General features: G+C 33.4%; 2 protein-coding genes across 2 annotated transcripts; both read left to right on the top strand.

The window, feature by feature from the left end:
* The first annotated feature begins 721 nt into the window (after positions 1–721).
* On the top strand, positions 722–9,548 carry LOC106720520 (delta(3,5)-Delta(2,4)-dienoyl-CoA isomerase, mitochondrial). Its single transcript, XM_045684771.1, has 9 exons — positions 722–862; positions 933–1,068; positions 3,002–3,090; positions 4,070–4,173; positions 4,955–5,058; positions 5,875–5,962; positions 6,484–6,596; positions 8,241–8,367; positions 9,453–9,548. The coding sequence occupies exons 1-9, from the start codon at positions 808–810 to the stop codon at positions 9,546–9,548; spliced, it is 912 nt and encodes a 303-aa protein (XP_045540727.1). The 5' UTR covers positions 722–807.
* A 989-nt stretch (positions 9,549–10,537) lies between these two features.
* Positions 10,538–25,070, top strand: LOC106720523 (sprouty-related, EVH1 domain-containing protein 2). Its single transcript, XM_014515241.2, has 12 exons — positions 10,538–10,705; positions 15,520–15,650; positions 17,009–17,100; positions 17,618–17,786; positions 19,337–19,425; positions 19,958–20,081; positions 21,130–21,221; positions 21,916–22,009; positions 23,099–23,186; positions 23,602–23,713; positions 24,530–24,621; positions 24,936–25,070. Exons 1-12 carry the CDS (start codon positions 10,686–10,688, stop codon positions 25,063–25,065), a joined length of 1,233 nt encoding a protein of 410 aa, XP_014370727.1. The 5' UTR covers positions 10,538–10,685; the 3' UTR covers positions 25,066–25,070.
* The last annotated feature ends 514 nt before the right edge of the window (positions 25,071–25,584 follow it).

Genomic DNA, 25,584 nt, shown 5'->3' with positions numbered 1-25,584 from the left:
TCACTCTATTCTTACACATATCCTCTTTCACACCATCCATCCATACATCTTTCGGTCCTTTGCACCTTTGTAGCCATCCGCATTCAATCTCATTTCTTTTTTGTTTATTTGATCATCAACTAAGTTCATTTTCACGTTAACTTAAAAAATGTGTTTCTATGTTTACTAATAGCTCCATGATCGCATTTGGCGTTCTAGTCATCAAAACGAGAAACTTCCAAAGTTGTAAAACTAAAACCTAAAAAATTTATTAAAAAATATAGTTTGGAAATGTCTGAAAGCGAAATGCGCGGCTTTAAATAATACTTTAGAAACGGTAATGAAAATTTAGTCTCTGTCATTATAGATCCAAATATTAACTTACTTCAAAGGGCTACATGTATGAATACAGGGTAAAACTTTCAAGTGCGGCAAAGAGCATGCGGCTGTAGCAATTTGTCCATTATACTTTCACTTTGATACAACTCTCGCCATCTATCGACATTTTTGAAAACTCGCCTCACGATAAATAATTAATTTTTCAAATAATAAGTTGCAGTAAATAGTTAAAAGCTTATTTTCAATTAAAATTATAATATCTATATTAAATCTTCCAATTTTAATATAAGGATTTAAAAGTAAATGTGCACATTGCTCATTGAAAGTATGAAAGTAATCGATATGGCAACACCAGGCTATTCGCGGTCAAGGTCAAGTTCATCTTTGCTTTTTGTTTTTTGGAATTTGTACTTTGGATTTACCTGTTTATATTCTGATAGTTGAAGATATAAGTATTGTGCATTGAACTGTGATATAATAACCATCAAAATGTGTTCATTAGCAAAATCATTTAATTATCTGAGAAATAGTAACAGAGTTTTAGGTAAAATGAAAACATTGATTTATTTAGCCGACATGACCTTTTCGCGAAACTATAAATTGTTTTATTACAGGATTATTTCCGAGATTATATTCATCGAATACACCTCAATATGAAACTTTAGCTGTGTCAGTGCCGAAAAAATATGTATATCATGTTGAATTGAATAGACCTAACAAGTTTAATACATTCACACCAACTATGTGGAAGTAAGTTTGAACCGATTCTTTATTTTTTTTTTACAAAAAAAAAAGTAAATAATAACTAATAAGCACAGGTGGGCACAGTTAATCGAAAAGTTAACTTCGTTAATTGTTAATTCGTTAATTAAAAAATTAACTTCGTTAATCGTTAAAGCGTTAAATTCTCGAAAATTTAACGCAAGTTAAAGTTAATCGTTAACAGTTAACCATACCAAAATTATACATACTAATTTCACACTTATTGTGCCGACACTTGTTTAAAATGTTCATTTGATATTATAAAAATGAATTTTATTAATATAAAAATTAATCTTAATTCTATAAAACATGAGTATAAGAGACAAGTATGAATGCATTATAGTATATTTCATTACGAGTGCGGAAAGCCTGTCATTGCAAAGTGTTCCGACAAATGTCTACCCGACCTGAGGCGCAGCCGAAGGTGAGGGTTGACAGTTGGCACAAGTTTTTTTAATACAGTTGCGAAAAAATTAAGAAATTAAAATAATAATAAAAACACAATAAACTCAACTAACTAAAAAGTTTGAAAAATTGCGCCAACCGTGAAAGAATACAAACAGAGATTTTTTTTGTTTTCTTCACCCATTCTGGGTAGGCAAAGGGAACTATGCCCAAACGTCCAACTCTTCAGGAGATTATTTTTATTGATATGACATGAAAATGAAATTTAATGAGATGAAATAAAATGAATCCAACCTAATTCATTGAATCTAATCATTAAATCTGATATTGTAACAAATTAGGAGCTTCTTTTTAGAAGTATTTGTATGAATCATAAAAACTTCAATGATTTTTTTTTCTAAAAACTTCGTGGTTAGTTTTTTCTTTTTAATAGATATTATTTTGACAGTTGGGAAAGAGAACGCACGAGTTTGGAAAAGTAAAGAAAAAGCACGAATAAAAAAGTGTTTTTAATACAGTAGCTCAAAAAGTGGCGTATTGCAGGGACGAAGAGCGTTCGGAATGTGGGCTATTACATACTCGTGCTTTTTTATATACTCGTTATGAAATATACTATTTCGAACCTTCTTTTGATTTTGTCCTGTTGGTCATGTCTTTCCCGGACGCTCTGATGCATCACACTTGCACGCGAACTTCACATATATCAATTATCAACTCGCTCGTTCACCATTCGAGTCGCCGACAGTTGCCCAACATAGTTAAACTTACGAGCGTGCCGTGGCGCGTAATTTTAACAAAATGACAGCACGTCTCCAAGTTTCTAATTTAACGATTAACGGACTTTTATTAACGGAAGTTGAGTTTAACGGAAGTTAACAAAAGCGTTAACACTTTTTGAAGTTAACTTAAAAGTTAATCCGTTAAGCAAAATGTTAACTTCGTTAATTAACGATTAACGGATTAACGAGTTAATGCCCAGCTCTGCTAATAAGTTTTATACTCTGCCAGTGTGTCAGTACTTAGTTACATGTTCAAATGACTTTATCTGAGTTATATTTTTCAATCTTAATAACTATAACTGTTATTGTATAAAACAGTTATATGGTGTTCGGCCAGGATCTACATCTATATATATAAAAGAAAGTCGTGTTAGTTACACTATTTATAACTCAAGAACGGCTGAATAGATTTGACTGAAAATTGGTGGGCAGGTAGCTTAGAACCAGGAAACGGACATAGGATAATTTTTACCCCGTTTTCAAATTTTTTTTTCTTCCGCGCGTACTGAGTCGCGGGTTAAAACTAGTTTGATATATTTACATAATATGTATGTTGTTTTAGCTAATGTTAGATTATCAGTAGAAACTATCAGTAGAAATAAAGAATTATTTGTTCATGTTTAAATTATAAGTTGATGTGTTTTTGTTTTTCATTAAAAAGTTTAGGCTTTCAAAGTAGGTGCCATTTTTTTGTCGATTTTTATGTATACAAATATGTTTTGTATAATTAATTTCAGAGAGTTGATCACTTGTTTCTCAGCATTAAGTGATAACCCGGAGTGTAGAGTTGTAATATTATCGGGACAAGGAAAACATTTTACTGGAGGTAACATATTTTACTTACTTTCTTACTAATATGATACAAAAGTTTGGATATTTGTTATCAAATTTCTCCATGGTTCGTCCATCCATTTTGGTATAGATGAACACAGACTACTTATAATCCGGAAAATGTTTGGCTACTTTGGAATAAGTTTCATTTGCATATTTACTTAATAACTGCAACAGTTCAACACATTTTATTGAACTTTGGTACAGGTATAGAACATAGTTAAGAGTCACAGATGAGATACTTAAATTTTTTTTTTAAATTCTGCAAAAGCAAAAGTTGCTAGTAAAAGCCAGTTAACAATATTTTTTTTAAATTAGGCTATTGTATTTTGTTTGTATGACTTTGTAAGTCATGTAAACTTGGCTGAAAAGTCAATGTAAGTATGTAATAAGTTATGTCGTCAGAAACTTATCTCCGTACCATGAAACTAAATTATTAAGTCCAACATCTGATTTATATTTAAAATTTTGATACTCTCTTGGATTTAATGTAGCATAAATAACATAAGATTGAGAGTAAATGTGTCACAGAGGTAGCGGAAGACTGAAAAAAGTATGGATTATGTGAAAGAGCATGTGCATAACAGAGACTTCAGATATGATCGCTAGTGAATGTATTTACGAGTTCATAAAGTGCTAACATTACATATGTCAAGCGTTGGTTGCTTAGGGGTTAAGCACTTGACTTGCAATCTGCAGGCCCTGGGTTCGTATCCCACCATGTACCAATGTGATTTTCAATTTACATATGTACATTTATCCGACATTCTAATGGTGAAGGAAAACATTGTGATACTGCACATATCTGAGAAGTAGTTCAATGATATGTGTGAAGTCAACCCGCACTGGACCAGCGTGGTTGACTGTGGCCTAGTCACCCCTAACTTGGGGCTCCGAACCCTTAGTGGGGACATATAGTGAGCTGATGATTGCATAGGAAAAAGGACCAGCTGATGTATTATTTTCTATTTCAGGTATTGACTTGAATGGCTTCGTGGAAAATGCTAGTAAAGCCCACGAATTGAGTGATGTAGCAAGAAAAGCTAGATACCTGTACAAAATGATCGAACATTATCAGGTATATTCTGTTATTTTGAAATCATATTTATTTATCAAATATTAATCCAAGTTTATTAATAGATTTTTTCAGCCATATTTTTCTATACTTTGTTCTAATAATACATGTATGGGTAAGCAAATACAGTCCAACCTTGATAAGCGAGAATCCAAGCGAGCGGGAAATTTTTCTCGCTCATGGAGGTTGTTCATTGGGACCGAACCATTGTTCTCTCACAGAAGTTTCATATTTATCTAGGTTCAAATATATTTCTTTATACAAGACTAAAGAATAATATAGAATTCTAATGATCTAAGAAATTTTCGAATTAATTTTGTACTTTATTTGTTACATATAAAAATTCACATACAAATTTCTGCTCTTTATAATATTAGTGAACATATCTTACTTATATTATAAACTAGCTTTTATCCGCGACTCCGTCCGCGCGGAATAAAAAAATGCACACAAAGATAAAAAAGTTCCTATGTCCGTCTCCTAGTTCTAAGCTACCTCCCCATCAATTTTCAGCTAAATCAGTTCGACCGATCTTGAGTTATAAATAGTGTAACTAACACGACTTTCTTTTATATAAATAAGATATAGATGCGAATGTTTAGATGGATGTTTGTTAGAATATCTCCGGAAAGGCTCAACGGATCTTGATGAAATTTGGCACAGGTGTAGTTATAGTCTGGAAGAACACATAGGTTACTAATAAAGTTTTTTTTTTATTAAGTGCGGATTGAGTCACGGGTTATAGCTATAGCTAGTTATTTATAACAATAATATAAATTTCCAGGATGGTATAACAGCATTAGAAAACTGTGTAAAGCCAGTACTTGCAGTTGTTCACAGCGCATGTGTCGGTGCAGGAGTTGATTTGATTACAGCCGCAGATGTTAGGTGAGGATTTTTTTTTTCATATAAATGTTTACTTAATTTCTATGTACTATATTCAAGTGACCAGTTTTAAACAGTGGAAGAAGTCAGCAACAACATCAGTTGCAGGAATTGTCCTCGCTCAGTGAAATATCACGACCTTACAGAAGATAGGCCTCAAGTGGAAGTAATTCAAAGTACAGTCTGATGAGTGTGGTGCCGGAGGACTCATTTTTGTCCTCTTTCCCTTCCCATCCCTTTTCTTATAAGGAAAGGATGTGGATTTGATGGAGGAGGAGATACATAGGAAGGTTAAATATTGTTTTTATGTGCGTCTCCTCCTTCGTCGCTTGAGGGTAGGCAACACATCTGCAATTGTTAACGTCTATGGGCAGTGGTCGTTTCGTCATTTCTGCGAATTCATGTGGTCGTTTGCTCGTTTGCCACATTGTAATATAAAAAAAAAAACAATTCCCATAGACATTTGCAAGTTTAACTCTTACAGGACCATAAGATTTCCAAGACTGTAAATAAGCCAACACAATATTTTAGCTACAATAGCTTAGCACAGTTTTTTTTTAATTAATTTGAAACACATTTGCTGCTTTGGACATATATTTTATTTTGACATTCAGGAAAAAAAATAGCTATTAAATAATAATTGAACGATCCATAACGGTTTTTGTAAAAGGGAAAAACATTTCCCTTGAACGTGAAATTGTTAAGGGACAGAGAAAAGTTATATCTCCTTAATCGGGTTAGATTAAATATTGCTATATTTTGATTTTGTGATGTTTGTTAGTTTTTTTTAATTATTTAATATTATCTTTTCTTTTGTAGATATTGTACAGAGGAGGCTTGGTTTCAAGTTAAAGAAGTAGACGTTGGTCTTGCCGCTGATGTTGGTACATTACAGAGATTACCAAAGGTAAGTTCTAGAAGTTACAAATTATTAAATAAGCTCTCATATTTGCAATTACTAGATATATTAGCACAATTGGTATAGTATTTTTCAGTCCAAAGTCAATATTAAGATCTAAATATGAGTGCCATTTTTTCTTTTTTTTCCAGTTATTTTGTAAAATTTTATAAATGTTAATGTAGTAAGTTTAGATAAATGGATGGATGGATGTATGTTTGAAGTTATCTTCGGAACAGCTCAACAGATCTTGATGTAATTTTACATAGATGTAGAACATAGTCCGGAAAAACACATAGGCTATTAATTTAGTTTTTTTTATAATTCCCCGCAGACGGAGTCGCGGGTTAAAGCTAGTATAATATATTTATGTAATATCTTAGTATTTATGTCTCCTATACACATGACACAGTATTTCTACTAATCCTAATTATTTAAGTTTCTAATTTTATAACTTAGTAACAAAATATAGATTTCTGTTGTCCAAAATAAAGAATTATGTATTTAAATATATATTTATATGTCTACAGGTAATAGGTAATACATCAATTGCCCGTGAACTTTGTTACACAGCGAGAAAGTTGCCCGCTAAAGAGGCCTTGGACATTGGTCTTGTTAGTAAAGTGTTTCCAGATAGAGATAGGTAAGTTATTGATTATTATCTTAATATATATAAATCTCGTGTCACAATGTTTGTCCTCAATGGACTCCTAAACCACTTAACCGATTATAATAAAATTCGCACACCATGTGCAGTTCGATCCAACTTGAGAGATAGGATAGTTTAAATCTCAAATTATAGTCGCAATTTTAATTTATTGCTAATTATTTGTCTGTTATTATTTGACAGTCAGCTTGACCGATTCTCATGAAATTTTGTGAGCATATTCAGTAGGTCTGAAAATCGGACAACATCTATTTTTCATACTCCCCCCCATTTAGTTTTTTTAAAACTACGCGCGGACGGAGTCGCGGGTGACACCTAGTAATATTGTAAAAAATATTTAAAATATAGATACAACCTCCATAAGCGAGAAACTACTATAAATAAGAAAAAATATTGCGGTACCTTGGACTCTCGCTTATCCAGGTTTGACTGTATAAGTATATAAATAGAACCAAACCAAATTGTATATGAAAAAACTACTACTGGTAGAGTTTTGCTTTAATAATTGAAAGCTTTGACAGATATCGGTATTAATTATGTACCAATATGATTTATATAATAGAAAGGGCTAGTAATGTCCGCTCTATAACTAGTATTATATTTAAATCTATTTGATATTTTTTTACTAGAATTTTATTATGCTTTAGTTGAAATGTAGCCTTTTACGTTATTGTTTTATCATTCTATACTTAAAATAAATTATCGTACACTTAATGATGTATTCAGAACCATTAATTGGTAACTAAGGGAGACCCTTAGCTTATATATCTCCAGCTAAATCTACACAAAGGGAAATTAATTAATGATTTGGTGTTTTGGATGTTAATTATTTTTATGGCTGACATACTTTGTGTTTACTGCCATCTATTGACAGGTTGTAATAACTAATTGTTATTGTAACATTACCGATAGATGGCGTTGTTTTTAATGAATACTGAAATAGTTTTAATATTAAATTCTAAAAATTAAAAAAAAAGTTATAAATTGTGTAAATTAAGTAGTCTATATGTTCTTCCAGACTATACTTGATACATTTGTGTCAAATTTCATCAAAATTCATTTAGCAGTTCTAGACATACCTTCAAATAAACATCCATCCATCCAAATATTCGCATTTCTAATATTAGTAAGATTTACATTAAAATTTCATAAAACTAATAATTACTACATTCCGTTGTAACACTTTTCGCGCCATTCTCTAATAAATCTTTTTCTCATCATCATCAACCTGCCCTTATCTCTATGTAGGGTCGGCACAGTATGTACTACTCCTCCATACATCTCTATCAGCCGTCATATCTGAATGTACACCCTTCTTACGCATATCCTCTTTCACACAATCCATCCATACTTTCTTTGGTCTTCCTCTACCTTTATAGCCATCCACATTCAATCTCATCATTACTTTTTTGTTTATATGATTATCATCCCTCCTCATAACATGTCCAAACCAAGCTAACCTTATTAAATTTATTTCTAATAAATCTTTTTCTAATACAAAAAAAAGGCAAAGGTATCAATGACCAATGCCACCTTTTTGGCAGAATATTTATTTCTCCACTCAACAAAGATTAAAATTATCTATTTACTAATAAATACATATTTTTATTTACCTTCCAGTGCAATACAACAAGTATTAGAAGTAGCACAGACTATAGCATCAAAGAGTCCTGTAGCGGTACAAGTGACAAAACAATCACTGGTCTATTCACAAAGTAGACCTACATCTGAAGGATTGGAACATATTGTGAGTATAATTTTTGATACTAACTTCACATCCCCCCCACGTCTCCCCACTTTTCAGGTAATCTACACACTTTTGAAGCTCGGAGCTAGAGTTAGGACTAGGACATAGTCTACGTTGACCTAGTATATGTTGACTTCATATATATCTTTGAATTATACATTATAGTGTTTTTATGTCGGATAAATCTTGTTTAATATTATAAATGTGAATGAATGGATGGATGGATGTTTGTTTGAATGTATCTCCGGAACAACTCAACGGATTTTGATGAAATTGGACACAGATGTAGAGCATAGTGTGGATGAACACATAGGCTACTTATAAAGTTTTTTTTTAATTTTGTGTGGACGGAGTCGCGGTTCATAGCTAGTTGTTAATTATGATACGATTTACATTGTTTAATATTAGACAGATAGATGGCGCTCAAATAAATATTAAATATAACTATAATTATTTTTCTCTAAATTTTTTGATTTGTTTTTGGTTATTTGAAATAAGTTTTAATTGTGTATCATAAATTAAAAAACGACATTTTCTAAAATCAAAATTGAAAATCAATTTTCGAACGAAAGATTTGAACCTACAACCATTTTGTATCGTTACATGTTTTTTTTTTGTATTCTTGATCTTTTAACTTGAATAGTTGTTACTTCATTTTAATTGGTATTAAAATAAACATCTTACTTCATTTGAGTTAATTAAATACAAAGGAAGAGTTATCAAGTCGTACTATAAATATAAAATACGTGTTAAGATTAATTTTTTTTTAAAGATACCAAAACATAAATACTTTTTTTTTATCATGTTTCTATCATCTCAAATAAAATATCAATGAGTTAATTTTATTCTAAACCTTTTTTTTTAACTAAAATTATTTTAAATTGTTAGGAACATTATTTATGAAATCCAATTACACCCGCAACATAAAAGAATAGGCAGAGATTATAAAATTACATTTAATGCAATCTAAAAACGATTTTTTGCTTCTTAATTACTTAACTAATTAAGTTACTAAAGACAATTCTATACTAAGTGTTTCACTTAAAGACTCTGAGTGTGACATTTAATTTTTTTTTAATTTTCAGCGTTTAATAAATCAAACAATGCTACAAAGTGATGACCTAACAAAGGCAGCGATCAGTCAAGCAACAAAAACTGAAGCTGAATTCGACGATTTGTAATTCATTGAGAATTATTTAATTAAATTTTTATATTTATATTAAATGAAATCATTGAATGAATTAGTTGATTTATTTAACCCTATTTTTCGTAAATTTTTTTTTTATTTTTGGTCAAATAATTAGAAAATAATATTGATCTTAATATTGCAAGTTTTATTGAAAATAAATAACAGCTAATTTGAATTATTAAATAAATATTCTTTGTTTAATTAAGAAAAATAATAAGCTATACTTCAATAATATTATAATTAAAGTTATATTAAGTTAAATCAATGGCCGATATTAAAATAAAGAAAACAAGGAAGTTGGGTGTGTTATAAAATTTCATCTCTGACGTCACGCTCGCAGAAACTACGTCATCGCGGGACTATTAACAAAGAAAATCAGGTAACCTAGATTTACGGAGGCTGCACTTACGTTTGCAAGCGAATGACCTGCCCAAATATAGAACGGCTATAAATAGAGTCGGGGGCTCGTCGGCCTCCGCCCCTGAATGCAAGCCTGCAAGTGGGACACGCTGCAACGATCTGACCTATTTATTTTTCAATGGGTCGCCGCATGAACGGGAAGGGAGGGCCCATTCCGAGCCTCCATTCAGTAACACTCGAGCCTCGAATACGAACTCACCTACGTCGCTCTCGCTCGCCGGCTTTATCTATACAATATTATAACGTTTGACGAGAATAGAAACACTTAACAGCTTGAAATATCAGTAATAATCTAGAAAGTACCAAGTGGAAACGTAAGGAAAAAGTGTTAAAGACACCCATAAAAATTTTAACGAAAATTTTGACATTTAAAAAACCCCGCGTCTTTGTTTTCGCCCTTCACCAAGACGTCATTGGCTGTCGGGCAGTGTGCTGCGCTCTGATTGGTTGAAATACCCCAGTGAGGGAAATAAGCCAATAGCGTGTCGAGTTTTCGAATTTGTCAGCGATAATCGCGCCACCTGTCGCACCAACACGTTTCGTTCATTGAATAACCCGCCCGGATTGCTTTATTGACGCACGCGCATTGAGGCCCAACAAAGGGCCGAAATAAGAACGGTTCGCAAGTGTGTCTGATGTATTTATGTCATAAAAATGGTGAAATCTGTGAAGTGGCAAGTAGAAATTAGGATATTCGACGTGTCGAATCATGACCGAGGCATCTGAAAAGTAAGTGGTGTGAATTTTACTCTGTTCAAGCGATTTATGTGTTCGCCCTGTGCTCGATAGGTAGGGTCCTACCCGGCCATTTTCCGTAGCTCGGCTCAGTAGTAAACTTTTCGCGTTATTTACTAGCTTTAACAGTAGAATATATTGCTTAGCATAAACTTTTTAAGTATATAGTTTGTATATGTCAAATCTCGATTGATGATATATGACCGCCGCCCTTTTCACCCTGCGTGGTGTGTAGTTATAATCAATGACTGCTAGTTCATTCAGAATGAAGCAGGCGATTCCTTTCGGGGTCATACGAAGCTAAGCCCAGCCGAGCTGTTTCGCTCAATGAATTGGGCGTTACACCAATTGCTGTGCGACCAATCATGTTAGGAATATTACGCGAGAATTAAAAAAAACACATCAATGGAACATAATCTAATCATGCTATCATTGTTTTTAAATTCATAATTAATAAAATTAATTGAATTATACTTATTTTTATTACAGCTATATATAAAAAATATAGCTTACTTTACTCGTCATATTACTTCAGTAAAATGAAATAAAAAAAAACTAATTAAGTCACTCTTCTTTCTTTTATTTCAACCAGTATTAAAACACAAACATTTTCAGAAGTTAATTACTTAACTGTCAAAAGAATAATTATTACATGCCAGTGTCTCTTTCATAAAAAAAAATAAACTAAAAGAGAAATTTTAGGCTAATGCTGTTTTAAAACTTACATTTTAAATATAAATTTCCACTATATTGATATACTCTATCTAAAGCATACTCTGTTGGCCTAGAAATTATAAAAGAATCTTTCTAATATTATAAATGCGAATGTTTGGATGGATTGTTTGAAGGTATCTCCAGAACGGATGCATGGATCTCGCTGAACTTAGGCATAGATGTAAAACATAATTTGGAAGAACACATAGCCTAACAATTAAGTTTTCTTTTTAATTCCATGCAGATGAAGTCATGGGCGACAATTAGTTCAAAATAGAATAGTAGTAGTAGTAAGGGGCCAATTTTTTTACTGTTTCAGAATTTATAACTTATACCCAATTATTTATAAAATGTTCAGTCAGGATCTAAAGTTATTATAGCCGAAACCAATATATTTTAACCTAAATCATATTCTAGGAATATTGTGCATTATAATGCATTGCAATCATACAAAAACAGACCTATACTAAAAACATATATTTAAGATATCTTTTTCCTTCATTTTGTTTTCCAAAATCAATGGTTCAATTACTGAGCAATATGTTTACCCCTTATACACAAAGAACATGGCAGACATATTGTTGTTTTCACCAACCATTTGTTAAATTTAGGGATTAAGTAGCATTTAAGTGGACCCTAGTAGTTTAATTGATGTCACCTAAGTTAATTTTTTTTAGATTTAGAGAGACCCTTAACCAAAGTGACACCTGTGTACTACTTTAGGATACTTTACTGAAATAGGCAAAACACTGTCCTTTATTTAGGAAATTTAAATGCAATGTAAGCAATTTAAGATGTGGAAATATATTTCTGTTCAACTTATTTTTGTTTTCTCAATCAAGAGTAATCTCTTTGTCTATGAATGTTATGGCAAGGCTATACCCAGTCATGTCAAAATGTCTATTATTATACCTATCCTTCACTAGTTAAGATGCATAGCTAAAACATCCGTATTACTCCAAAAAATACATAGACATTGTTTAGTGAAACATACATTTTAACCAGTGATAAATAATTGATATTATAGATGTCAACATAGTTAAAAAAAAGTATTTTTTACCATAAAAATATATATATATATATATATATATATATATATATATAATCTCTGGTAATGTCTAATATCAGTGTTGACACTTAACATATTAAAGCTATAATTTGAATGAAAAACTATAAAGATTTTTAATGTTAGGCCCACGGTATATAATAACCAAGTGAAACACTTACACAAACATTGTTCTACCTCTCATTCATGAAAAACACTTAGACAATATGTCTTTGCAAACATGTTTCGACGATAGAAACGCACAGTAACGGTAACTCGCGTTGCAAATGACAGCTTCCGGTGTTCGTTTTAACCAATAAACGTGAGGACAATTGATAATTATAGAAGCGTTGTTCTTGCCTTGCAATTTTCTACTTTGAATTAAATTATACAAGTATGGGTTGTGCATATCTTTGGGGCAAAGAAAAAACAAGAGAGAGAAAAGAAATAAAAGAAGAGAGAGGATGTTTTTTCGGCGATCGCGACCGTCTCATATTGAATACCGCGAGCTATAAAATTGTCAGATAAACTTTAATGTCGTCAGATCAGATCCTCACTGAGAAGTTAGCCGACCCTATTAATGATTATGTCTTAGAGTCTTAGATTATGCCTTATTTACACTGTCCCAGTGCGGATTGTGACTTACATAGTTGGGGTATCCCTGTCTACCCCTCTTAATAACGGATGGATGGTCCAAATAAAGTTCTATTTTCTTAGCTTCTTAAGCTCTTAAATAACTGTCGTAAATCAGGTTTTTTTTATTATTATAGTATTCTATGAAGTCTACATTTTATATCGACGCGACGAAAAAATATATATCTCTTAAGAATATAAGAGACTAGCTTTTACCCGCGACTCCGTCCGCGTGGAATAAAAAAAATGTACACAAGATAAAAAAGTTCCTATGTCCGTCTCCTAGTTTTAAGCTACCTCCCCATCAATTTTCAGCTAAATCAGTTTGACCGATCTTGAATTATAAATAGTGTAACTAACACAACTTTCTTTTATATATATAGATATATAAAATTCTCGTGTCACGGTTTTCGTCACTGTACTCCTCCGAAACGGCTTGACCGATTCTCATGAAATTTTGTGAGCATATTCAGTAGGTCTGAGAATCGGCCAACATCTATTTTTCATTTTTTTTTAACTGCGCGCGGACGGAGTCGCGGTCGACAGCTAGTATATATAGATGTTATACTTTTTATCGAATAGATCATTGTATAAAGTTGTATAAGTTATATATTATAGTGATATAGGATTCGAACCTGTCACATTACATTGAAGGTTGCAATGCGCGCGCAACAAGGCCAACTCAAGTGCTTTCTATATCAATGAAAATGAACATCAATGGAAACGTAACGCCCCATTTCATTGTTAATGTCGCAATATGGTAAATATATACTATGGTTTGTTTTATTAAAGGTCATTCTATTACATGGACAGGCTTAAAGCCGTGGTATTTTGTGCCTGTTTGATTCACGCCATTTTGGCGCTGACCGTTGCGGTTGTTAGCTGTGGTGATGATGCGAACTAATTATACAGATGGAATTAACTGTCAGTAACTTCGATTAGCGCAATGACGTATTCGTTTATAGATATAATACTAGTTATAGAGCGGACATTACGAGGACTTTCATTTAATTAATTATATTTTAATTATATGCACGCATCTTTAGTACGGCTATTGGTCACAAGTCAAACTAGACAACCGAAACTTTATTGGTACATCTTTTTAGGAGGACTGTTTGGTTCGTAATGTCCAGTCTATTTATATATGTATATCTTTGATACTAAATTATCATTTTTTCATTCTAGGAAACTAATATTTGAAGTTCTATAAATTGTATTAACGTATAAAATAAACCTGACTTTTTTTATTCACGTAAAAAAATAATGCTAATTATTCTTTGTCTTGCGGTTATTTTTCAATAGTTTAGTCTAAGTTTAGTCTTATAGTTTTAGTTTAGTCTTCTTAATTTAGTCTTATATTTACACAAATATTTTTCGTACCTATTTATAAAGTACGCAAAATAGTTACGCAAAGTAACTGTATGGGCTCTGAAAATTTCTTTTCGTAATTGGCTAATGTTACCAAATATTCTGAACCGTTTCAAAATTAGCAATGTTGCAACAGTTATAGCTTTTGTATGGTTTCCGAACTCGAAGTTTGCTGAAGTTTATTTAAGAATCTTGAATAAAAAAAATATTTTTTAAGAGTTTTATTTTAACAGTAAGACATCGCCGGTAATTTATATTGTGAAATTAAAAAAAATACTTAGAAAGTAACATGCCTTATACCAGACAGTAATTTATCCCTGTATCAAATTTCATCCGATCAGATCAGTTTTGAAGTTATATATTTAAAATATTACTGGTGGACGCCCGCGACTTCTTCAGCGCACAATTTAAAAAAAATAGGCTATAATATGCCTGCACATATCAGCTACTTTCTAGTGAAAGTCCCGTCAAAATTGGCCTAACCGTTTCGGAGATTACCGGGAACCAACGCATCTTGCGGATAGACAGACAAAAAGAACACATTAAGAATATGTTCTTTTTTATACATTTTAAATTCTTCTTTTTCAATTCACCAAAAACACTTAAAATCAACTTTAACAGTAGGATTACTATGGGAAGCGAATACTTCGTACCTCTTTTTATTTATTTTTTTGCAACAACTAACGACTACAAAATAGGTATCTAATATATAAAATTCTCGTGTCACAGTTTTCGTTCCCGTACTCCTCCGAAACGGCTTGACCGATTCTCATGAAATTTTGTGAGCATATTCAGTAGGTCTGAGAATCGGACAACATCTATTTTTCATTTATTTTTTTTTAACTGCGCGCGGACGGAGTCGCGGGCGACAGCTAGTATATCTATAATATATATATATATAACAGATACAATGTAATTATGTATCCAACATCGTTGTTCACAACTACAGAAACCTCTTTTTAAGGAAATTTCTCGAACGGACGAACGTGGACACAGATAAATTAAATATGGAAAAAATGGACATAAAATTATGATACATTGTGTGCAGTGCCTATCTGGTGCGGGTGCGAGCGCAAGTGATGTGCCGCGACGAGGGCACTGGAGGCTGGGTGGCGCTGGGCGGTGGCGGCCTGGCCGACGTTATGGTCGGCAAGCGCCGCCACCATAGACCTTCCTCTGGTAAACAAATACTGACAATTAACATTATCATGGAATAAAATCTTTCATCACTTTTAATAACGTATCACATTTTACTTGTAAACAAGACTTTCTGCTGTGTTATTGTTGAAAGATTTTTGATAATACCTTTATAAAATGTATTTTTAATATCATAAGAAGGCAAACGAGGAAGCGGAAACCTAAATACGCCGAAATAGCGAAGCATCTGCTGATTATAGACATCTGCAAATGCAGAAGCGTTGCCTGCCTTTAATCGAAGGGATAGAGATGCAAAGAAAAAGGATATATCCTTTATATGCGTCCCCTCTTTCATCAAATTCACCTCCTATTTAAATCCATTTGTTATAAGAAGATTGTGGGAACAGACGAAATCGGAATTACTTCCAATTGAAGCCTGTCTTCTATGTGGTCGTGGTACAATTTGTGCAACAAATATTGTTGCTGGCGTCTACCCCTATTTATAGTATACAGTAGTTTACTAGTCCGTACAGGACCTGCAGTTGGATTACAGAAAATAAGCTCGCATTTAACTTTCCACTCTCTTATTGCAAAGCAATACAATAGTGAAGCGAGTCTGTGTGTTGGTTGCCTCGCAGAAGACTTGCTTCAAGTGAACTATACCTGCGTTTCCCTTGACTTTTTGTTTGACCGAGGCCTATTTCTAGTCCTCTTATCAATTTAATTTTTTACTAAGGATTATAAGGGGTGATGTATTTGGCGAGAGTGTACGTATATTCCTGAGAAATATTTTTCTGTACACCCTTTCCAATGTTCATTAAAGCTTCCAATATTTATCAGTAAGTACTCTTTAACCTTTAAAAAAATCTAAATGTAAATAACAGGAATCCATTAGCTAAAAATAAATAAATTAATTAGAGATTTTTACCTTGTAAATGTTCCAAAATATTCCTTTTTTTTTTTCTTTATAATTACGCTTCAAAATAAAACGTTCATTAAAGTTATTTATAACTTTTTGTTGATTCGTTTCAAAATAATAAAGGTGAATTTCCACTACCGTAACACAATCTTTGATAAATTGATATAACGGCAATAGAAGCCTATAGTAACCTATGTCTCCTACGTAAGAGGAATACGGGAAGAGGAAATATTCTCTGATCGTCCCCTCCTCTGCCTATTAAAGGTAGGTAAGGCATCTGCAATCATTAAAGATGTATCGATTTCTTCGCTATTCATATGGCCATTCACTCGTTTGCCATCTTTAAAAAAGACCGACTTGACGTCGACCGACAAGACAACTACAAACAGACAAGGATCTTGTGACTGACATTGTCAGGATCTACTGTATAGTTTATACTATATCTGTCTACCTCAAAATAGTAGTCATGTATATATTGCAGCCGGCGCGGACAGCAACGGGGACACATCCACCTCTACCTCGGCTCCCACACACGAGTACTACATACACGGGAAACGCATCAGCGATAGCATGGTAATGTATAACTCTAACACAGTTTAATTGACAGGGTAGGGGACGTATCAGTAGGGCGTCGTTGCAAACTAACGTGATCCCGTGGCACCCCATATAATGGTCTTGAGGGAACAGTGGGGTTTAGTGGGTATGCCCATTGCCCATTCGGGGAGTATGCATTAAGCATTCCTCTCTGAAAAAAAAAAAAGGGTAGGGAACGTATAGGAAGGGTAATTCAGTACATCTCTGTCCTTATAAGATGGCAACTCATCTGCAACTTCTGACTTGAAATTTCAGAATGAGTTTTGTTGAAATATGTTTTTTTTTAAACTAGCTTTTTCCCGCGACTCCGTCCGCACAGAATAAAAAAAAAAAAAAGAAAACGGGGTAAAAATTATCCTATGTCCTATTCCTGGTTCTAAGCTACCTGCCCACCAATTTTCAGTCAAATCGATTCAGCCGTTCTTGAGTTATAAATGGTGTAACTAACACGACTTTCTTTTATATATATAGATTAATGTATCCTTGTACACTCCAGGTTGTTCTAGAATGTACTATAAAGAAGGATTTCCAGTACAACAAGGTGATGCCAACATTCCACCACTGGGTGACGGATGAGAAGCGCTTCGGTCTCACTTTCCAGACGGCGGCGGACGCGCGCGCCTTCGATAGAGGAGTCAGGACAGCTATCGAGGAACTGTTGGACGGTAAGCTTGGTTAACGACAAAAAAAACTTATTATGTAACAAAAAATGGTCACCATTTAAAATATATATTTAGTACAAGCTGTCGCACGCGATGTCCGTGTGGAATTAAAAAAAAAACATTAGTAGCCTGTGTTTTTCCAGACTTTGTTCTACATCTGTGACAAATTAAGTTGTTCCGGAGATACTTTCAAACAAACATCCATACATCCATACATTCACATTTACGAGCATTAGTAGTATTACCGGTGTTAGAGTTTACAAGTTTTGTTCCTATTAAACCTGTTTTATCGGTTTAAAGCAGAATTAAATCTCCACTAAGGGTGTCCTTTAATGAATGTGACAGTTGAAGGGATTTTTAATTATTTATGCATAAACTTGAACTAATTTATCTAATGTGTTTTATTTTGCCTTCCCTCTACCGTATACTGGATTCCTACACGGTGAGTGATAACGTATTTACAACTAGCTGTCGTCCGCGACTCCGTTCGCGGTTAAAACTTAATAAGTAGCCTATTTGTTCTTGCAGGTTATGTTCTATATCTATACCAAATTTCATCAAGATATGTTCAGCCGTTCCGGAGATAACTTCAAACATCCATCCATCCATCTAAACATTCGCATTTATAATATTAGTATGACTAGCAATACAATAGAACCTGGATAACTAAATTATTTAAACTTTCGTGAGACATTATCATTAACTTATATAGGAACGGCTAAAACACTCACGTATATATATCCGGTGTCTTCACCGACTAGTTTCGAGCCCTTCGGGGGTTGGATAAGCGAGAAAAATATCACATCTCTTGTACTCTCACTTAACTAAGTTCGAGTGTAGTTAAAAAAATAATGGGCTTATTACACTTAAGGGAAGAAAAAGAATTTAATATTTATCATCTTCATTCGTCAAAATCGATTCAGTATTTTAGGCTGGAGCGTCGGTGGCTCAGGGGTTAAGCACTTGACTTGCAATCTGCAGGTCCTGGGTTCGAATCCCGCCATGTACCAATGTGTTTTTTCTAGTTTCGATTTACATATGTACATTTATCCGACGTTCTTACAGTGAAGGAAAATATCGTGATGCTGCACATATCTGAGAAGAAATTCAATGATATGTGTGAAGTCAACCCGTACTTGGCTGTGGTTGACTATGTCCTAGTCACACCTAACTTAGGGTAGGCTCCGAGCCCCTCAGTGGGGACGTATAGTGAGCTGATGATGACTTTAGGCTACAGGTCATAATGGAACATAACCTAAAAAATTCTTTTTTATCATTAGGTTAGAAAACTATGTACATTAATTTCCACTGAGCAATCCATAAATACACTTTATTAAAATGTCAATCGCCGCAGTGGAAATTGTCCATATCTTGCTTGTAAAAATAGCAGTTTTTAAAGATTGTAGCGCAAGTCGAAAAGCGGTTCTAACATTAACAAGTTTACATTTGTATCAAAAAATACTCATTATAAACAATTTTTTCATGTCTTAAATGTTTCTATACTAGTATTAAGACAGTGTAAACCCACTATGAGATAATATATTTATCACCAGGTCTGGGTGGGGCGTGGCCGTCGCTTCACGCGTACAAAAAACACAATCCAGCGCCAAAAGACGACGACGAGGAGCAAAACATATTTGAAGTGAGATGAATTCAACAGCATACAATTTATATCGACGCTGAAAAGCATAAACGCTGTAATCCTTGAAATCGCGAATATGTTTTTCACACGTTAATAATTTCAATCATTATCAAACGATAATGATTTTATTATAGGTTAGCACAAACTACACAACATTGCTAAATACCGCATGCTTGTAGGCGTATCGGCTCACGAGTTATCATTTTTTGGCTCTCCTGTAAAGTTCATACTTTCGGGGTTACAGCGTTTATGCTTTCCAGCGATATATCGATAGGTCCTATGTATACGGGTCAAAGTAACTAATTTATAATTTTTTAACTTGTTTTAAAAGCTACCTCTTTGTTTAATTAACATGCATTAAACTAAATACATATTTACAGGTGTTAAAGTTATTTTTTGCTAAAGAAACTTTAACACCTTCTGAAAATTTGTCTTGCAAATTGTCCCTTATTTGTAGGAGCCATTGGTTTATTTCATCTCTTTGTTTATATAAGTTTCGTCAGTGTAAGACCTTGTTAATTTCTAATTTCAGTGTCTCAATCTGCCGTCGGATTCCCGTTCAAGTTCCGATACGTCGACGACCAGTCGCCGACGCGCCGACATCTCGCAGACGCCGATACTCTCCGCAATCACTGGGCCCAGACATCCGCTTGACGGTGAGATATACACAACACTCATACACAACCATACAAACATTTACACTTGTATAATACAAATTCAATTTTTTACAATACAAATATCGTTGTTGTAAAATGAAATTTGCGTTATTACTGATTCTAATTACAAGATTTTTTATAAAATACTAGCTGTAGCCCGCGATTCCATCCGTGCTGAATTAAAAAAAAAACTAATTAAGTAGCCTATGTGTCCTTCCAGACTATGTTCTACATCTGTGCCAAATTTCATCAAGATCTGTTGAGCCGTTCCGGAGATACCTTCAAACAAACATCCATCTAAACATTCTTATTTATATTATTAAAATTAATAAAAAACCTACTGTCACAACAGAATTGACATACATACAAAAAAAACATACATATGTTCAAAACATTACCCTTTTGAGTCAGTCGGGAAAAAACTTTAACAAAAATAATGCACCTTTGTAATTTAATAAACATTTCCTTGTTTCAAAAAACAAATTCATGAATTAAAAAAACAATATTACCAAAAAATATTAAAGATTTTTGTTTAATAAATATTAAACATTTAAATATTAAAATGGCAACTTAGCCAGGAGCTATTTTTATTTATTATTTTTTTTGTTATTGCAACACTTGTCTTATAAAATTAAATTTTCACGCATGTCATTTTTTTGTTAAATCTTGAAATAAATATTAATTAATATGTTTAAGCTTGCATTTTTATTGTACAATTTTAAAAAAGTAAAGTCAAATGTGTATTTTCAACTTAAATTAAAAAGTTATATGTTTTTGGAATGAAGTTCCTTATCGCGCGTTGTGAAAGGGGGGCTAGACGGAAAAAATTCTTACGAAAAGTTGTCACGACACTTTTTGCTATATCACCATGGCAACGACGTGACAATATATAACGAAAATTCATAGAAATAAAATGTACTTCTTGTGAAGACTTAAGTTTTTTATTCATAGAATAAACATTGGTTCCTTCACTAATTAATAGAAAGGAACTTCGTTCCATCCGGGTGTCCCAACACACCTCTCAACTTTTTTTAATTTTATATTTCAGAATCCGGGAAGCAGTTTGAAGTACAATATGAGGACAGAGGAACCACCGAGGAGTCTGACCCTGAACGATGTCCTTATGTACACTTGAGAGCGGTAAATACTATATTTAAATACATAATTACAGGAAAACTAATGAAAAAGAAACAATTATATTAAAATATCCTTTTTATATATGTTTTTTTAATTTAAATGAATAACAATATATTTTGAAGAAAATTATATTAAAAAACTTAGAAAACTTAACAAACTAGATTAGATAAAAAAAACTTTAGATTCCTAAAGTGGATATTGAACTTAAAGTATTGCTAATTCTAACTCTGTCTTCTATTGACTTAAGTCTGGATTGATCTTAAAAGTAGGTAATCTGGCCATGGGGGGGGTCTGGGGTAACAGTTCATTTTGGAAAAGGGGGTCACTTGTCCAAAATAGTTTGGGGATTCCTGCCCTAGACTATGTTCTACATCTATGCCTTTATCAAGATCCATCCATCCATCCAAATCAGTGATTGTCAAACTTATTTCTTTCACCGCCCCCCTTTGAAAATCAATTACATTTCAGAGCCCCCTAATTTTTATTCAGCCTTAAAACTTAAAAACCACAATTTAATTGTTTTAATTAATTTCAATGCCCCCCATTTTTTGGGCCCCTTATCGCCCCTTCTTAGGTTTCAAACGCCCCCAAGGGGGCGTTATCGCCCACTTTGGGAAGCATTTATAATATTAGTAAGATTTATGCTCCGAATTGAATATATAATTTAAATATAATTTTGAATTTATATAATTTTCAGGTACACGAGTACACTTACCCACAAGTGGGCGCGGGCGTGGGTTCAGAGAGATCTTCACCCAACACTAAACCACCGTTACTTAAACGGGACTCAGGTAAGTCATTAATCTATATATATAAAAGAAAGTCGTGTTAGTTACACTATTTATAACTCAAGAACGACTGAATCGATTTGACTGAAAATTGGTGGGCAGGTAGCTTAGAACCAGGAAACGGACATAGGATAATTTTTACCCCGTTTTCTATTTTTTATTCCGCGCGGACGGAGTCGCGGGTAAAACCTAGTATACATTAAAATTTTATTTGATACTAATCCTAATACTTTTTATAAAACTATATCTAAATTGATTAATATATATCTGAGATCAAAGCACACAAACACACAGACAAAAATACCTGTAACTTCGTCAATGTAAAATAAAAAAATATATTTTCCCACATTCCCACGTACATAAGCCACTTTCTAGTCTAAAGTTCCGTCTTCTGGAACAAATCTTTGCATACAGACATACAAACAGACAGATATTTAAATTGCTCTTTCTTTATTACCAAAGTAAAATACATCAAATGTAAGTACTTTTTTTTGATACATAAAAAAACCAAATATTTAATGTATCCTAATGAATAAAAACCATTAAATATAGTAAACAGAAGAATTAAGGGATTAATAGACAATTTTTTTTATTATATCAAAGTATCAAATATTAGATACTAACTTTTACCCGCGACTCCGTCCGCGCGGAAAAAAAAATAGAAAACGGGGTAAAAATTATCCTATGTCCGTTTCCTAGTTCTAAGCTGCCTGCCCACCAATTTTCAGTCAAATCGGTTCAGCCGTTCTTGAGTTATAAATAGTGTAACTAACACCACTTTCTGACTATATATATAAATAAGATTTGATCTAAAAGTATTTTTAAAAGAAATAAACTAACAGCGAAATAATTTAACTCAATTTTTAAATAATCCTCACGATCATATAAACTCAGATAATCGTAAATAAACTAAATATCAGACATTCTACGATGAAGGATGTAGAAAGACTGACATGAGCAGCAGCAAACTTCCTTAGAAAACCTTTTGTGAAACTACCCTCAATAATCCATCCATACCTAACAATAGATATTTTCATTACTAAATTATCTGTTATATTTCTAATCTCTGTTGACCCCTTTTTTATGATGCAGGGTCAATAAAGAAATGCAGCTATCCAGGTCCACCGCCATTACCGGACAAGAAGCCAACTGACACATTCCAAGCGAGGCTCAAATGCAGGTCATTAATAACTAGAAAAAATATCTAAGCATCTTTAGTACAAATTTCTAGTCAAACAAGAAAATCTGAATCTGTGAGAGGCGCTATCGTAGTCAATTCTGTCAGAATAACTTAATTTATTTCTGAGACTGAAATCTACATTTAGGTCTTTTAGGGATTATGATATGTTTTATATAGAAATTTAGATCTCGGAAACCAACGATTAAATGACAGATATAGTACTAAAGAGTTGTAACGTTTTTGACGTTGACAGGGGGGCGCTAGTGTGCTGTCATAATTTAGTACAAATTATGTCCACCGGTTCAGATAATATTATTAGTCTAGACATCCATTTTTTATTTCTGAAGTAATATAATAACAAATATACAATCAATGAAATAATACATTCTAATATTGTATGTATAATATATTCTAGACACTGTCACGAATGGTACTTGGAGAGCGCGAACCGAGCTGGAGCGTGCGAATTCGCGCCTGACTGTTGCCGCACCTGCATAGATTGCGTCTCATGCATCAAGTGCGCTCAGGTACCTAATCATTACTAGTCATGATCAGTCATTACCGATCACAAGTAGTCACGATCAGTTACAGTTAAAAAACAAAGTCAATCTTCTCGATAACAACGAAATCTGTGACTATGTGCCATTATGACATATTCAAACAGTCAACATTTGTTGATTATAGAAACAAAGCTGTCAATTCAATCACAAATACTATAACACAGTTTTATTTGAATATGTCATCATCGTTTTATTTAACAGTGGTAGACGTCAGCAATAACATCAGTTGCAGGAATTGTCCTCGCTCAGTGAAATACCACGACCACATAGAAGACAGGCCTCAAGTGGAAGTAATTACAACTACAGTCTGATGAGTGTGGTGATGGAGCACTCATTTTAGTCCTCTTTCCCTTCCTACCCCCTTTTCTTATTAGGAAAGGATGTGGATTTGATGGAGGAGGAGATGCATAAGAAGGTTAAATATTCTCTTTTTGTACGTCTCCTCCTTTGTCTATTGAGGGTAGGCAACGCATCTGCAATTGCGAATGTCTATGGGCAGCGGTCGCTTCGCCATTTCGGCGAATTCATGTGGCCGCTTGCTAGTTTGCCACCTTGTTATATAAAAATAATATCATCAGTCATAAATTATAATTCAACATATTATTTACATTTAAAAATTTACATATTACATTTAATTTCATAAATAAATATGTTTTTACTACGTTTTGCACACATATAATAAATTTCGGCTCGGAAAAATTTTAATAGCGCGTTCTAATTCGATACTAACGCCATCTAGTATCACATAGACACATTTAATAATGAATCTATCTTATTTCCCAGTGCATGTTGTACCACTGTATGTCTGATGCTGAAGGTGAGTTCGCGATGCATCCCTGCGCCTGCAACAAACCTGACGACGCGTGCGCAAAGAGGTACATACATACATACATACATACAAATACATACAATTTATTTATAAACAGCGCATTTTATTTAAACATATTACAGTTATTGCTCTATTGAAAATTAAATATCTAAATATATTGGAATTTGCAATTTGTCTATTGAGAGTGTTTTCTATTGGGATTTAGATCATGGGTTAAAAAAAATAAACATTTGCATTATTAATATTAGTAAGATTATTTAACATAGTAATAGAACAAAGTTCAGTAAGAGTTTAAAAATGGCTATTATCTAAGTTCTATTTAAAAAAAAACAATGTGTTAAAAAAAATCTTATTTTCCAGATGGATTGGTGTGGCATTACTAAGTCTGTTAGTGCCATGTCTCTGTTGCTACCTGCCACTGCGCTGCGCACATCGAGGTGCGCGGGCGCTGCATCTCGCGGGCGGACACCACGCCCCGCAGCGCAACTAGCCACGCCCCAGCGCAACAAGCCACACCCATCAAAGGCAAACGGCCACGCCCCACAGCGCAATTAGCCACGCCCCATAGCGCAATTGGCCACACCCACAGTGCAATTGGCCACGCCCCCAACTCAACTAGCCACGCCCACAAATACAAGTAGCCACGCCCCAGCGCAACAGGCCACGCCCCCGACTATAAGAAGACTATAAGATAATCTTCTCATTCCTTAGCCTTCAAAACAGATATTTGAAGAAGAGAAATTGAAAAAGAGATTGAGATTTTAAAGGAAATAGACAGAAATCATTAGAAGAGAGAAATATACTAAATCTTTTGTATATTTCAATAAGTGGGAGAGAGATAAGCACTTTACAAGTGTAAAAGAATTGTGTTAGAAAGAGACAGATGTATTGTAACGGCTAAAGTGTGAAAAGGACAACATTAATATCAGAAGTTTAAATATAAAGTTAATATTAGAAATGCCTCTGACAGTTATAATTAGTACTAATATTTGTACGAATTTTCAAAATT

Source organism: Papilio machaon, chromosome 27, assembly GCF_912999745.1.
Source record: "Papilio machaon chromosome 27, ilPapMach1.1, whole genome shotgun sequence".
Lineage (NCBI taxonomy): Eukaryota > Metazoa > Arthropoda > Insecta > Lepidoptera > Papilionidae > Papilio > Papilio machaon.
Note: the sequence above shows the minus strand (reverse complement) of the source record. Positions and strands in the feature narration are given on the sequence as shown.